At 37.7% G+C, this 16,626-nt stretch overlaps 2 protein-coding genes across 4 annotated transcripts; both read left to right on the forward strand.

The window, feature by feature from the left end:
• Positions 1-5,781: 5,781 nt before the first annotated feature.
• Positions 5,782-9,288, forward strand: LOC118825500. Of its 3 annotated transcripts, none has more exons than XR_005008663.1 (3): positions 5,820-5,953; positions 7,077-7,166; positions 8,121-9,288. XR_005008663.1 is itself a non-coding variant. In XM_036596132.1 (2 exons), exon 2 carries the CDS (start codon positions 8,135-8,137, stop codon positions 8,768-8,770), a length of 636 nt encoding a protein of 211 aa, XP_036452025.1. In that variant the 5' UTR covers positions 5,782-5,953; positions 8,121-8,134; the 3' UTR covers positions 8,771-9,288. The 3 variants fall into 3 exon arrangements, 1 of the variants encoding a protein (XP_036452025.1); XR_005008662.1 differs by having other exon boundaries at positions 5,822-5,953; positions 7,057-7,166; XM_036596132.1 differs by lacking the exon at positions 7,077-7,166 and having other exon boundaries at positions 5,782-5,953.
• A 3,894-nt stretch (positions 9,289-13,182) lies between these two features.
• LOC118825510 lies at positions 13,183-16,355 on the forward strand. The gene is made up of 2 exons (XM_036596155.1): positions 13,183-13,325; positions 14,579-16,355. The coding sequence occupies exon 2, from the start codon at positions 14,593-14,595 to the stop codon at positions 15,226-15,228; it is 636 nt and encodes a 211-aa protein (XP_036452048.1). The 5' UTR covers positions 13,183-13,325; positions 14,579-14,592; the 3' UTR covers positions 15,229-16,355.
• Positions 16,356-16,626: the final 271 nt, after the last annotated feature.

Below are 16,626 nucleotides of genomic sequence, written 5' to 3' on the forward strand. Positions count from 1 at the left end.
CATCATTTCACACACAAAGTCGGGGTGAAGATATTTTAATTGATTATAGTATTTTAAAACATCTGATTTGATTTCTATTCCGCCACTAGGGGGCACTGCAGAAACAGGTCAAACAAGTTTGTTTTGATAATAAATTGCAAATTATATGATATATGTAGCATTTAAAAATTGATTTTCAGCATTTTTCTACAATTGATGCAGTCGCAATACATCAAGAATACAAATCGTCACACTACTATGCGTAATGCATGCTGGGTAATGTAGTGAGAGAACACTGATGAACGGTAACGTGAAAACAACATAAAATCATGCATTTTCATGCAGGTATGTTAATGACACATGGTTCACTTGCAATTGTAAAATGTCTTGGCAGAAAAATCAGATCTGAGCCGTAAACACAAGACGTAACAGCCTGAATAGACGAATTTATAATACATCACCAAAGGGCAGCTAATACTATGAAAGTGATGAATAAAACAGCATCATGAACGAACGCCCTGGACCCCGATCCCCTCTCTGAAGTATCCCCGCAGTCCGGCTGGTTGTTATCGGGCACTTTGCTGGTTGGGTTCCCTTCGAAATGAACCGGCTGGCAGGCGTCTCCGATTTCGTCACAGCCGAGGATGATGTGCTTGGTCTCGTTTCGGATGCTCTTGATGCCGCACAAACCTTCGTCCATGTTGAGACGCACGGTGATGAAGTTGAACGGCTCTTTGCTGATGCACAGGTTTCCGGACAGCGCCTTCCCTCCGGATTTCGTGCATACGCGTTCCACCCGCTCCCTCTGGCTGACGTGAAAGAACGACTGTGTCGGCCTCCCGCACGTTTTGATCTGCCTCAGCAGCGCCCCCCAGGTGTTCTGGTCCATTGTGTTTACCGGCACCCCCTCGGGCAGATGGCGCTTGAGGAAGACGTTGTGGGCGTTGTTGTGCTTTGCCCGCATGCAGGGCTTGGGGTTACCATCCTGAGCGCTCGCGAGGGAGAGGCCAAAGGTCAGGAGGATTAAAACCAGGACTGCCATCATGAAGAGCTTCTGCAAGAATGGAAAAAGGTGCCTCCAGTTAGGACATTTCTCTCCCCCTCTCTATCTCGCTCTCACAAACAACAACTAAATATAGCCTGCTATTTTGGCACAGGTTTGCTGGCTAAGTGGAAGTCAGCTGCAGCAGCAGCAGTGGCACAAGCAGCAGTATTTGTAATAGTAATAAAAGAATAAGTAGCAGTAGTGTAGCGTTAGTAGCAGTAGCATTAATAATATCAGAGAAAGTAGTAGTGTGCTATAAGTATACTTCTTTTAAACTAAAAATGAGTGACTATGCTTTAACCCTGATGTAGTGTTGGGTCTGTGGGACCCATTTTCAATGTTTACCAAAAGAAAAAATTATGCGATTTATTATTATTTCAGCCTCAGATTCTTGGTCTTTGCTCATTTTCTGTGAAGAACATATAAAATAACCCATTTTCAGTGTCTTCACTGAGTAACAAACACATCAACAGCACTTAAGGGTTGAGTTTACTTTTTATGTACTTATCAGAGATATACTAAACAAAATTATACTTAAGTATACTTGTCTTATACTGACAAGTGTACAGAAAAATTGAAGTATATTTGGTCTACACTTGTAATTAATCTTTTGATCGAGATATACATAAGGAAAGTATAAGTAAGTATTCTTGCCTTATACGTGAAGTTTAAATATACTTGGCTTATAATTTGGAGAGGAATAGCTTAGAGTAAATGGTACGTTTGTAGAACAGATATTTTAGTAAAATTGTACAGAAGTATAACCTGTTTGTGGGCAGCCAGGGACTGATTTCAGAGATATAATAGAAACCTATTAATATACTTTAAAGTGCAAAAATAATATATAAGTATTGAACTATAAGCATTACATGTTTCATATATATTACTTATTTCATTTGAAGAAAACCTACATGTAAAATTGTAATATATAAACTATTAAACTGGTAGTTTACCTAAAAGTATACTTAAAAGTGTACTTTCATAAACTAAAATGTGGGATATAAGTATATGAGTAGTAAATGAACAGTATATCTATAAGTTCACTTTTAGTGTAGTTCACGGTATAGCTGCAGTACAAGTAAACTTGAATAAACTAAAAAGTGGGCCAATTTAGTCCCAAGAAGTGTTGAAATAATGCACTTACAAGTATACCACCAGTACATTGAAACTAGTATACTTACTATATAAAGTATACTTGGGAAATATATGTCAACTTTTCTTATGTTTACTTAATGAAATGAATTTTAAAAAAAGTATATTTTTTTGTAAGCACTTAGTTGCAGAAGCAGCAGTAGTATTAGAAGTAACTACTAGTAGTGGTAGCAGTAGCATTATTAGAAGTAGCAGTACTACAATTAATTAGCTAGTATTAGTGGTAGCATTAGCATTTTTGGAGGTAGCAGTAGTAGTACTAGAAGTAGCTAGTAGTAGTGGTAGTGGTAGCATTAGTGGAAGTAGCAACAGCAGTATCAGAAGTAGCTAGCTAGTAGTCGCATTAGTAGTAAGTAGCAGTAGTAGTATTTGGAATACATTAATAGTAGTGGTAGAAACAGGAGTAGTAGTAGCAGTAGTAGCATTAACAGCCACAGTAACAGTAGTACTATTAGCAGTAGTAGTATTAGCAGCAGCAGTGGTAGTTGTAGTAGAAGAAGTACTGGTAACAGTAGTAGAATTAGCGTTAGTAGTAGCAATAGTAGTAAACGTAGCAGTAGTAGCATTAGCAACAATAGTAGAAGTAGCAGCAGTGTTAGCAGTAGCAGTAGAAATAGTATAGCAGTGATAGCAGTAGAAGTATTAGCAGAAGTAGCGTTAGAAGAAGTTGCATTAGAAGTAGCAGCTAGTAGTAGTGGTAGCAGTTGCATCAGTACTAAGTAGCAGTAGTAGTGGTTGAAAGGATATTAATAGTTGTGGTAGAAACAGGACTAGTATTAGTAGCAGCAGTAGCATTAGTAGAAGTAGCAGTAGCAGTACTAGTGCTAACAGTAGTACTGTTAGAAGTAGTGGTATTAGCAGTAGCAGTGGTAGTTATGGTAGTAGTAGTAGTAGCATTAGCAGAAATAGTAAAAGTAGCAGCAGTGTTAGCAGTAGCAGTAGTAATAGAATAGTAGTGGTATCAGCAGTAGCAGCAGAAAAAGTTGCATTAGAAGTAGCGTATGTAGAAATAGTAGCAGTAGATGCAGCAGTACTAGTATTAGCAGTAGCATGAGTAGAAGTAGTGGTAGCAGTAGCATTAGGAGTAGTAGGAGAAGTAGCATTAGTAGAAAAAGCAGCAGTAGTATTAACATTAGCATTAGTAGAAGTAGCAGTAGTAGTATTAGCAGCAGTTATAGATGCAGTAGTAGTATTAGTAGCAGTAATTACAGTGCCATACAGAAAGGTATATAGAAAATATACTACAGGATGTCGCTGTTGTCAGAAGAAAACCTCATATCTCCATTTTTGACGTTTCAGTTTTTGACATAATTTGAAAATACCTGTTACTCTTTACATTGTATGTAAATTTCATGATGAATGGACTAAAATAAATGACCCAAAATGACCTGGAAAAAAGTCTGGTTCCATTGACTAACATTAAAAGTAAAGAAGTTTTCTTCTGACAACAGCGATATGCTACTTATCTTTTGGGATATACTGACAACATATAAGGACATATTTCATTTTCATAGCTGTAGTGTAAGAAGCAGTAATAGCAGTGCCATATAGAAAGGTATATTGAAAATATACTATAGGATATGCTATTTAGGCATTGGAATATATTGACGACATATAAGGATGTATTCATTTTCATAGGTGTAGAAGCAATAACAGTAGTTCTAACATTATGGATGAAAGCAGTTATAACTGTAATTAGACATGTAGACCAGACCAGACAGTCATACCAGACCTTACCGTAAGTGGAGCTTATTCTGTCCAGTACTTCCAACTGCAATAACCACTGAAGATTGGCTTTCACTTCTTTGTTGAAAAGGCCTTCACCGTGTCCCTGAGTGTGGCTACATGCTGCTGCGTCTGACACGTGCAGCACTTCCCCCTCCCTTTGTTTAGACTGTGTGGAGGTCTAACGGTGTCTGCCGCATGCCTTTTTATAGCTTCACAGTGAATGGCCTGTTCCTATGTCCGTTATCCTCCGTCTCCTGCACCACAGCCAATAGGCACTTAATGTGGAGCACAGTTCGGATTACTGTATATTTAAAGCACATGAAGTGAATCCCTGGGTGGGGCTCTGCCATGAGTCATATAACCACAGTAATTTGGTTGTTTTGATGTTCTCAGCATTATTTTCCTCAGCAGTCTGTACTGTAACACACACAAATAAAAGTCATACAATTATGAATGGACAGTGTGCTTGTGTTTTTGAATAGATTAAAGCAGCCCAGTGATTTCTGAAGCCATTTCTCTTGTATTAGTTGTAGCAGATTCTTAGACAATCACTGTCAGATTACATCTATTATTGACTATTGACAAAAAAGACGCACAGAAAAACTGAACATTGTAGTATGGCTGTAGTTCAGTGTAGTTCCACTGCAGTTCAATGTAGAACAACAGTGGGTTACTGAAGTGTAACTGTGGGTCAGTGTAGTATGACCTGCAGTTCAGTGTAGTACAACCTGTAGTTTAATGTAGTACAACTGCAATTCAGTGTAGTACAACTGTAGATCAGTGTAGTGCAATCTGCAATTCAGTGTAGTACTACTGCAGTTCAGTGTAGTTCAACTGCAGTTCAGGGTAGTACTATCTGCAGTGCAATGAAATACAACTGCAGTTCAGTGTAGTACAATTTCAGTTCTGTGTAGTTCAACTGTAGTTCAGTGTAGTACTACTGCAGTTCAGTATATTACAACCTTTAGTTCTGTGTAGTACAACTGTAGATCAGTGTAGTGCAATCTGCAATTCAGTGAAGTACTATTGCAGTTTAGTGCAGTACAGTTGCAGTTCAGTGTGGTACAACTGCAGTTCAGTGGAGTACAATGGCAGATTACTGTAGTACAATTTCAGTTCTGTGTAGTACAGCAGTAGTTGAGTTTAGTACTACTGCAGTTCAGGGTAGTACAACCTGTAGTTCAATGTAGTACAACAGTAGTTCAGTTTAGTACTACACCTATTGTTGAATTCAGCACAACTGCAGTTCAGTTCAGTACACTTGCAGTTCAATGTAGTACAACTGTAGTTCTGTGTAGCACAACCTGCAGTTCAGTGTAGTGCCACTGCAGTTAACTGTAGTATAACTGCTGTTCACAGTAATACTACTGTAGTCCAATGTAGTACAACTGCAGTTCAGTGTAGTACAACTGCAGTTGAGTGTAGTACAACTGCAGTTGAGTGTAGTTTAACTATAGTTCAGTGTAGTACAACTACAGTACAGTGTAGTACAGTTACATTTTAGCGAAGTACAATTGCAGTTCAGTGTAGTCCAACTGTAGTTGAATGTAGTAAATGTGTAGTTCAGGGTAGTACAACTGCAGTTTAGTGTGGTACAATTGCACTTCAGTTTAGTACAACCAGCAGTACAATGTAGTACAACCACAGTTCAGTGTCGTACAACTGTAGTTCAGTGTTGTAAAACTGCAGTTTAATATAGTACAACAGTTATACTTGTTGTTTATTTGCTTACTTTGCAAGCCTGTTGCTTGTTGCCTGTTGCGTCAGATCAGTTTCAGGGTTAGAGTCAGTTTTAGATTGTGAAACTGGATGAACAAGTATAGAATCCAGTATTCTTCTAGGTTGGTGTTCTAGCGTATCGATAACTGTTTTTCTCACTGACTGGAGGCTTATCTGTATAAAGCTCCGCCCCCAACAGGTTCATGTGATAGTGGCCCTTGTGTTCACATTTAAATGTTCACTATAAGAGAGCTTTAGGTGGACCTTAAGGGAGCATTAACAGGATCACTGCTGAGACGACAGAAAGCTCCTCTCTATCGTGCTGCACTGGTAATGTATTTACTATCTTTTACTACTCACAGTTCTGTCTGTTCATTTTTTTGGGGGGGAGGGGTTTACACAAGTACATTTTATCGTCTTCAAAGGGCTCTATTCTACATTTTTCTTGCATTTTTCCCTAGAGCTCCACTTGTAACTTTTGTGTTGTTTTTTTTGCACCAAAACAGTCTTAATTCATTTTCTATGACAATTTTCCAACGAAACTTGTCATTGCTCACTCCTCTGCTGGTCTCTAAACAGCATGTGCTGCCTAGTGTTGTCAAACGATTGCCAAATTACTCCAAAAGATCATGACAATCATAAGGAAACAAAACGAGTAGCCTGTCAATTGCAGTGCTTCCTCAAAATAGTGTGGTCACATGCATTACTGAGCTGACAGCTGACTGAGCCACAGTGTAAACAAAGGTTTTCACTAAAGAAGCAGGTCTACTTTGTCAATACAAAAAATAGGGTTCATTATGACTGTGTATGCATATATACTGTATGTACAACCATATTCCTGCAACATAGCAAGAGTATAGATATGCATTTAACTTAAGCCACAAGAGGCTCTGCTTTGCTGCAATTTTAACACAAGGAGTGGAAGAACGTTCTGTCGCCCATCACTGTACAACCCCAATTCCAAAAAAGTTGGGACGCTGTGTAAAATGTAAATACATGTAAATAAAAACAGAGTGCAACGATTTGCAAATCTCATAGACCCATATTTTATAGAAAATAGAATGCATAAATAATATACTTTAAGTGGCTATTTACAGTATGTTTCCTTGAAGTTATTGTTATATTTTCTATCAAATATTGATTACATATGTTGAAATGTGCATCATTTTCTATATTCATTTTATTTAAACTTTTCAGAGTATGTGATGGGTATCAGCGTTACTGCATACATCATTCCAGAAAATTGCTTATTATGATTTATTACCACTGAGTTTGAACACAAGGGCTGCTTCCACATGAACCAACAGGTTACCGATAACTGTTCTTCTCAGTAACTGGAGGCTTGTCTGTATAAAGCTCCACCCCCAACAGGTTCATGTGGAAGTAACCCTTGTGTTCAAACTCAAAAGCACACTGAACTTGCATCTGAACAGAAATTCATACTGGCCAAAAGGAAATAAGAGAAGATCAGGTGGATCTTAAGGGAGCATTAAGTGGATCACTGCTGAGACCACAGAAAGCTCCTGCCTCTCACACTGCACTGGTAAAGTGTTTACTCTGTTTTATTACTCATCCTGTCTGTAAAGTCTTCATTGTGGAGAGATTATACTCAATAAACATATCCTACGTTTTTTTGCATTTTATTTATTTATTTTTTTTTATCCATAGCTCCACTTACAACATTTGTGTATTTTTACTTAATAAAAATATTCATAATTCGATAATAATTGATATAGCGCCTTTTAGACTGATATTCAGTCGTATGCGAAGGTTTGGGCACCCTCGGTCAAATTACAGTTGTGTTGTGTTGATTTTCAAGGTAACACATCTTCTACTGAGAACCCACTTCTGCACATTTGAATGCACAATTATTGTTTATTTACTGAATTTAACATGTTGGGAAAAGCATATAAAACATAAAATGTAGCTTTTAAACATTTTGTTATGTTTATTTTTTCCAGTATGTTAAACTCAGGAATTAAATAGAAATTGGATGTGTTCACATATTATACGATTGTAAGTAAAAAAGCTCTGTTCTGATTGGATGTGCCTCATTCTAAAAGCAGTCCAGGCTGAAACACTGTTTCTAACTTTAGTGTGAGTGGGCAGGGGCTAAACTGGTGAAGACTGAATAGGTGGATAGAAGTAAATGTGTTGGATTTTTTGTGACCTCACAGAAACAATGTATACAAAACAGGACTTTGTTTTCCAAAAGTATCTTAAAGATGATTCTTAATTGGTGGAGCGAGCTTCACTCTGAATACTCTCTCTTTGGGTTAAGATGATCATCTCAACTCTTAAGATGCTTTTGGGAAACTGGGCCCAGGTTTTAGTAATGTTTATATGCTAAATCAAACTCTTTTATTTAAAAGAAAAATATCAGAAAATTTCAGTTTTTCATGAGCATTTCAAGTTCAGTGTATGATTTTTCAGTGTAAAAGACCTGCTATTAAAACTTAAAATAGAGGGAGCCACTGGTTGTTGTTTCTTTTCTCAGGTAAAGGCCCCACTATGTTGCTCTATGTCATGGTTGTCCTGTGTGTCTCTTCGTCTTTGGCTGATGAATCTGCAAATTTGGAGCACAACCCCCACCCCTGCATGTACAGGAAAGACAGCAATGCTTGCGAAAGCTTCCTGTTTAAGCATGTAAACAAAGATGCTCCAACAACTCTGGACCAAAACCAGTGGCAGAATTTTATTCGCAATGTCATCCAGACATGTGACCGACCGGTCCAGTCTTTCCTTCCCTTCGCTCAGAAACAACAAGTCCTCAGCGTGTGCTCTCCTTCTGGGGGTAAAATACAGCATGGTCATCTGTGTGTTAGTAAAGCAGAGTTCAGCTTTACCACAGTGACAGTGGACAACAACTGTATTGTGACCAGTGTCAAACCAGAGAAGAAACACCTCATCCTGGGCTGCGACAAGATTAAGAACCAGTGCTGCCCGGTCCATTTTCAGTCCAACCCAAAAAATGTCGGCCCAGCTGACCAAAGCCCAGACTGCAGAGCACCAGCACTTCAGGATCACATGGAGTTTGGACTAAGTCTTCCATCTCTCGGCCTTCTGGTCCTCATACTGCTGTCTGCAGCTTTTATCTGCTGCAAATGCCTCTCAAAAAGCAAGAAGAGCGCAGAACACAAGGAATGAGTGGATCGTCTTCCAGTGCAGGGTTCAAGTTGTGGCAAAGGTTTTGGGGGGCCTCCTGGTGGTGGAGGGTCTGATTTGTAATATTTCTTACACAATACAAACAACTGGCATACAAAATGGGCTAATTTAAATTAATTCAACTTTTTCATATATTTCAGAATATTAATAAAGCAGATTTTTTGAGAGAAGCATAACTTAAAGCTGCACTGTGTTCGCTTTGGGGATTTGGAGACCTCTCTGGCGGAAATGCATAATTGCACCAATATGTGGAACAACATTTTGTAATGTAGATCGTGCTTCAGATCCCTTACCTGAACAGATGAATTGAAAGAGAATTCAAAGAGAACTCAAAACCTTCGATGTGAGTGAATTATCTACTGTTGTCATCAGTATAATGTTGATTTTGCAGCATTTGAGGCCTAAACATCGAGCCGCACCTTCTTTGTTTGTGCATGCTATGTTAACACATAAAGACGTAAGACAAGGGCTGGAAAACTCCCAAGCTGACGCCTCTGAGTTTTAAATGATCCCTTTAGGCTTTACAGGGCAACTCGCAAAAGCACACACTCACCATAATCAATTTCAACAAAAATATCTTACATAGTGCAGCTTTAATGTGGCTCGATAATGCTGTGCAGCCTGTTAACTAAAGTTCTACAAGCCATTTTTTACATTTACAGTTGAATAGCTTTATTAAACCAGGTTAATCCTAAATAAAATGAGAAAACAACAGCAGTGTTTCCAGTTTAAACCAGGAAAAGGTGATGCTAACCTCATGTGAGGGCATTAAGATTCTCATTTTATTTAAGGAAATAGTACTGGACTCCTTAAGTTCCATTTTGTCTGTTTCATTGGGGGTTTCGTCTACTCTTCTGGGACCCCTCCCCAGCCCCCCTTACCCTTGTTGTGATATTTTAGGCTGGCTTTACATGCTGAAACATTCACTCAACTTTAATCACTTGAAAAGTGCATGAAACGACAGTATGGAGTCCACAAGCAAAATGTACAAAATATGTTGCAATTACAGAAAATGAGAGTTAAATCAAACTTTATCAGTCATTTGCCAGTTTTTGCTTTCATTTCTTAGAAGAGGGCAAGTCTTAGAAGAGGCTGTTCACCTGCACTTTCTATTGATCAACTGATTTGGAGTAACAGGTCTTCTGAACATGTAGCCACACCCAGAACAGAAAGTGCAGATGAACCCCCTCTTCTAAGACCCGCTCCCCTTTTAAAAACTGCCAAAAGTCAGATGCAAAAGAAAAATTTCCGAAGCAAAATAATGATTTAAGAGGCAAAAAATGTATCATCTGAATTGTGAAATAATAATTTTGTATTTAACTTTGTATTTGCAACAAGTTTTAAACATTTTGATCCTCAATATTTTGCTTGTGGACTTTAAAATTTTATTTGAAACTTCTGGCACAAATTTAACTCTATGCTACAGTTCACTAGCATTGCTGACGTAAAGCCTCCTGCAGCTCATTTGAAATTTGTTTGAAACTCAGCTGCAACTGTCAAAACTCTGTGAAACAAGTTTTATGAAACAGCATATCAAAATACAGGCAATGACAAACAATATTATTTGAACTGATTAATTGCAGTCAAGATATGATGGACAAGAAAATAGAACAAATAGATCAATGTTGCATATTTACATGCTATACTTGCTCGCAAATATTAACACGCTAGCTGCTTGAAAGACTTGTGTTTCTGTTCTGTTCTGCTGTTTTTGTGGTCTACATAGCTAGGTTATTCATTTTTACACTCTTGACAAAAACTATGAATGTAAATATAAAATATAAATGCCAATAAAGTAGCTACTAATTCTGCTAACTTAATAATCAAAATTAGCATTGATTTTTTTCTGAATTGCATCATGTAACAGTCAAGTTGCATGAAAATAATTTGCAATCTGCAACTATTTGTGTGAAAGTTTCACCATGTAAAGCTAACTTTAAAACACATTTTGTACAACATTTCAATACACACTTTAAGCAATTAATGATTGCTTAGCTTCATTTAAAAAAATATTGAAAGTGGCTATGTACCCAGCTCTGTGACTGTGCATGTATGGTGTTGTATGCTATTGTTAAGGTATTGTGCTACACACAAAATAAATAAATAAACCTGCATTTAAAAACAATAGTAAGGCTTGTTTATTTTGTGATGTTCAGTAAGCATATAGACACTTTGGAACTGAGCCAGGTTTTTCTGGTTTACCACCTTAGAAAACAGCCATTAAGTATCATTTTTTCAGTAAAAAAGCAGAAAATGTAAATTAAACAGAACATTGTCAATAACTAAATCTACTCTCAGCTGTGTGAGTGTTCAGTGTTCAGTGTGTGACTCTTTCCCTTTATTCCAGCTTCCATTCTTTTCAGGAGACTCACTTTCAGCTCCTCAAAGAATCTGCAGACACACCTCCAAAGTTCAGTCTTAGAAGCCGGTTGATGATTTTCTGAAGTAATCAAACACATTCAGTGGTGTTGAGGTCTGGACTCTGGGGTGGTCAGTCCATTGTTCAGCTTCTTTGTTTGATGTGTCCGTCTCCTTTTCTCAGTGAGGTTCTTCTTGACAGCTACACATCCTTCTTTATGGAGGTGGATTATCTCATATCTAATCTCTTCAGAAATATCTGAAAAATGAATCACTTGTCCTTAATGGCTGTTTTGACTGGAAATTAAAATAAATAAAAGACAGTCTCTGACTTTTGCACAGCACTTTAAGGAACAAACACTTTTCAAAAATATCCATTCTGGGGTTTTGGACTACATTGCTCCATGATGACTGTGTGGTCCAGTTCTGTGGAAGGTGACCTTTAACCTGCTGAGCCACTTGGCTTCACTAGAAAATGATTACATTAGAAACTTGTTCTGATATCAGATTATATCGGATTTTAAATTTGTTTTGCACTGAAAGAATCTTTCAACAGCACACTAATAAAGACCTGTTAAAGTTTCACATCACTAACCATTCACTCTCAGAAATAAAGGTACTAAACTGTCACTGGGGTGGAACCCTCAAGGGTCCATCCCAGTACCTTCAGTCAGGGAACATAACTGAACCATGATCCACTGAAATGATATGTTCTAAGCTGTACTGACTCCACACACCCCGTCTCGTCTCCAGGCTTTTATTTTACTGTTCTGTTTTAAAACATTCGGTTATGAAAAGGTACAAATACGAACTTTTCACCTGGAAAAACTCATTTAAGGTTCACAATCAGACCTTAAAACCACTGTTGGAGCTTTGAAGGAACATTTACACTGTTTGTACTTTGATGAACGAGAAATGTACCTGAACAGAACCTTTATTTCTAACAGTGTGGTATTTTTTTAATCAAAAGATAAATGATATACTATAAATAACTGTTTACAGTATGTTTCCTTACAATCAATGTCATTTTTTCCATCAAATATTGATTACACATTTTGAAATATGCAGCACTTTCTATATTCATTTTATTATAACTTTTCTCAGTATGTGATGGGTATTGTCAACACTGCATGGATCATTCCAGAACATTCTTTATTATGATTTATTACCATATATGCTACTTTTTCGTGCCAGGAATGTATCTTATTTGAAGCATCGTTGATTTAAGACCATTTTAAAGATATTTTTGTTTATTTAAAAGCAAATTTTCTCTAGTGTTGAGCTCAGAGCTGTTCATTCGCATTTTACAAAATTTTGTACCAAAAATGCTTAAAACAAGACTTAAGATAGTTTTTCCTAGTTGGAGATTATAATGAAATCAGATTAAATCAGTGTTAGTTAAATCACGCAGTGCCAACCAGTGACATATTTACTGATTTAAAGATCATACATTTTGTTTACAGCAAAAAATCTTTATTATTATTTGAAGTAAATGTTTCCCACTACGTTGGCAGATATTTTTTCTTGATTCAACAACCTGTTTCCTTGATTTAGTTTAACTTTTCTGCTTTTCTGATGCTGATTTTTTTTTGCAGTGTATAGTTTTCCAATCTTATTTTAAATGTTGCTCTGCTGTTTTGCTGGTGCTGTTCAAACTTCCAACATTAGAGAAACTAAATATTGTGACACATGTTGTCTATTATGATAATGTCTTCAAATATATTGATTATGATACTTGCACTTCTTTATAGAGCTGCATTTTAACTGCAGTCTGAACGCTTCCTAGTATAAGGACATTCCTGGGGATCTGACTCTATTGCTCCATCAGGATTGCGTAATCCAGTTCTGTAGAAGGCTACCGTTTACCTGCTGAGCACCTGATTTCACTAGAAGGAAGTTATCGCAGTAGAAACATGTTCTGAGTGATGATGTTCAGCCCACAGTGACAGATTTGTTACCCACAGAATGCAGGTTTCAACAGCTCACTCAAACACTGTACTTCTCACTAACTGGAGGCTAATCTGTATAAAGCTCCGCCCCCAACAGGTACATGTGGGAGTGGCCCTTGTGTTCAAACTCAGAAGTTCACTGAATTTGCTCAGAAATTCATACTGGTCCAAAGGAAACATCAGGTGGACCCTGCTGAGACCAGAAAGCTCCTGCCTGTCACGCTGCTCTGGTAACGTATTTACTCTCTTTTATTACTCAGCCCGTCTGTAATGTCTTCATTGTGGAGGGATTTTACACAAAGGCATTTTAGTGACTTGAAAGAGACCAAATCCTACATTTTTCCTGCATTTTATTTTTCCACAGAGCTCCATTTATAACATTTTTGTGGTTTTACATACCAAAAATATTCATAATTCATTTTTATATGACCATTTTCCAACCTCTCTTCGTCCCTCAGAATAAAACATATGGCTGATATGCAGTCACATGCAAAAGTTTGGGCATTTCTGGTCAATCTGGTCAAAAAAAGATGCTAAACCCCCCTCAAAGTTTCAGGTTTCCTCCTGCTCTTCTTGGACCCTTCCCTCAGCTCCCCACAACTCGAGCCCTGCTCCAATTATGTGGCTTAATGCAAGATATTTACTTTTGTTATGATATTTTAGGCTGGCTTTACATGGAACCTTCACTTTAGTCACTTGAAACGTACACAAAACTACAGTTCACTACCACTGGTAATGTATAGAGCCTGCAATTCAATTTGTTTGAAACTCAGCTGCCACCATCAACTGTGCAAAACAGGTTTCATGAAACAGCCAATCAAAACATAGGCAATGTCAAACATTATAATTACAACTGATTGATTTCAATCAACACATTACAGACAAGAAAATACAACAAACACATCAATGTTGGCAATTTACTTGTAACCAGTTAGCTTAACTAGCTAGTAAGCTAGCTAGCAAATATTACCATGCTAATTGTTTGAAAGGCTTGTGTCAGTGTTCTGCTGTTAGCCTAGCATACTGTATTGTGATGTATGTAGATACGTTATTGATCTTCTCCAATCCTGACATTAAAAAATGTAAATATAAAATATATAAACGTGAAGACAAGATTGAAGATGAATTAATGTAGCCAGAATGATGCATCTTATGAAAAAACTAGTGGGCTAATTAAATGTTTCACAGAAAACCTTGATTATTTCTGAATTGAGCTGTCAAGTTGCAGGAAAATAACTTGCAACCTACTTGCAACTGGTTGTGTGAACGTTTCACCATGTAAAAATAAAGGAGTGAATGGTATGCTTTGAAACTTGAGCAGTGCTTATACACTAAATCAAACTCTTTCATTTCCAAAAAGTGAGGAAAATGAAGTTTTCTGTGAGCTCTTGAAATTCAGTGCATTTCTTTTTGCAGTTTAAAAGAACTGCTATGCAAAGCATTTACAGGAGAGGGAGCCATTGATTGTTGTTTCTTCTTTCAGGAAAAGGCCCCACTATGTTGTTCTACATCATGGTTGTCCTGTGTGTCTCGTCCTCTTTGGCTGATGAATATGAGAATTTGGAGCACAACCCCCACCCCTGCATGAAATCAAAGAAGAAACATGCTTGTGAACGCTTCTTGTTTAAGCATGTAAACGAAGATGCTCCAACAACTCTGGACCAAAACCAGTGGCAGAATTTTATCCGCAATGTCATCCAGACATGTGACCGACCGGTCCAGTCTTTCCTTCCCTTCGCTCAGAAACAACAAGTCCTCAGCGTGTGCTCTCCTTCTGGGGGTAAAATACAGCGTGGTCATCTGTGTGTTAGTAAAGCAGAGTTCAGCTTTACCACAGTGAAAGTGGACAACAACTGTATTGTGACCAGTGTCAAACCAGAGAAGAAACACCTCATCCTGGGCTGCGACAAGATTAAGAACCAGTGCTGCCCGGTCCATTTTCAGTCCAACCCAAAAAATGTCGGCCCAGCTGACCAAAGCCCAGACTGCAGAGCACCAGCACTTCAGTATCACATGGAGTTTGGACTAAGTCTTCCATCTCTCGGCCTTCTGGTCCTCATACTGCTGTCTGCAGCTTTTATCTGCTGCAAATGCCTCTCAAAAAGCAAGAAGAGTGCAGAACACAAGGAATGAGTGGAACATCTTCCAGTGCAGTTTTGAGTTGTGTCAGAGGTCTTGGGGCACCTCCTGGTGGTGGAGGGTCTGATTTGGCATATATTTAGTATTTCTTACACAATACAAACAACCTGTGTAGCAAACAGGTCACTAAAACTTTTCCACATATTGCTGAATACTAACAAGGTTTATTTTTGAGAGAAGCTTAACATGAAGCTACACTATGTAAGTTTTGGGGATTTGGAGCTCTCTCTGGCGGAAATGTGTAATTGCATGCAACATTTTTTAATGTGGGTTGTGATTCAGACCCCTTCCCCGAGCAGATGAATTTGATGATTGAAAGAGAATTTAAAGAGAACTAGGTGAAGGACGCGTTTTCCGAGGATGTGAGTGAATTATCTACTATTATTGTATCTTAATTGGTATAGTATTGATTTTTGCATTTGAGACCTAAACATCGAGCCGGACCTGCTTTTTGAGCCTGCGCATGTGACGTTAAGATGTGTGATGTGGTCTGAAAAAATCCTGACCTGAAGCTTCTGGCTTTAATGTGGCTGGATAATGCTGTTAGCTAGCTAGCTAGCTAGCCTCTCAACTAAAAAAGTCTAGCTACTTAGCTAACAACATTATTGCTAAAGTTCTAGATTTTTTTTGCATGTAAAGTTGAATAGCTTTTAAAAAACAAGGTTAATACTAAATAAAATGAGAAATAACAGTACCGTTTCAAGTTTAAATTGGGAAAAGAAGATGCTCATGCGAGGGCACTAAAATTCTCATTTATTCAAGGACCCCCCCAAGGTCCATTTTGTTTCCTTTAAGGGGATTTTCTTCTGCTCTTCCAGGACCTCCCTCAGTGCCCAAATTGTGGCTTAATACAAGATATTCACCCTTGTTATGATATTTTATGCTGGCTTTACATGCTAAAACATTCACTCAACTTTAGTTGCTTGAAACTTGCATGAAACTATTGTACACCTCCATTTTGTTATGTATAGGCTCCTGTAATTCAATATGTTTGAAACTCAACTGCAACCATCTTAACTCTGCAAAACAGGTTTCATGAAACAGCCAATCAAAACAGAGGTAATGTCAAACATTATAATATCAACTGAGTGATTTTAGTCAACACATTATGGACAAAAAAAATAGAACAAATATGTCAGTGTTGCCTTTTTACTTGTAAACGGTTAGCTTAACCAGCTGGTTAGCTAGCTAGCAAGTATTAACAAGCTAGCAGTTTGAAAGGCTTGTGTCAGCGCTGCTGTTAGCCTACCATACTGTATTGTGATCTCTGTAGCTACATTATTCAATTTCTCCAATCTTGACTTAAAAAAGTAAAAATAAAATATAAACAGAAAGACAACAATGAAGAATTGATGTAGCCAGAATGATGCATCTTATAAAAAAAATGCTAGT

This window comes from Colossoma macropomum, unplaced genomic scaffold, assembly GCF_904425465.1.
Source record: "Colossoma macropomum unplaced genomic scaffold, Colossoma_macropomum, whole genome shotgun sequence".
NCBI classification, from domain to species: Eukaryota; Metazoa; Chordata; class Actinopteri; order Characiformes; family Serrasalmidae; genus Colossoma; species Colossoma macropomum.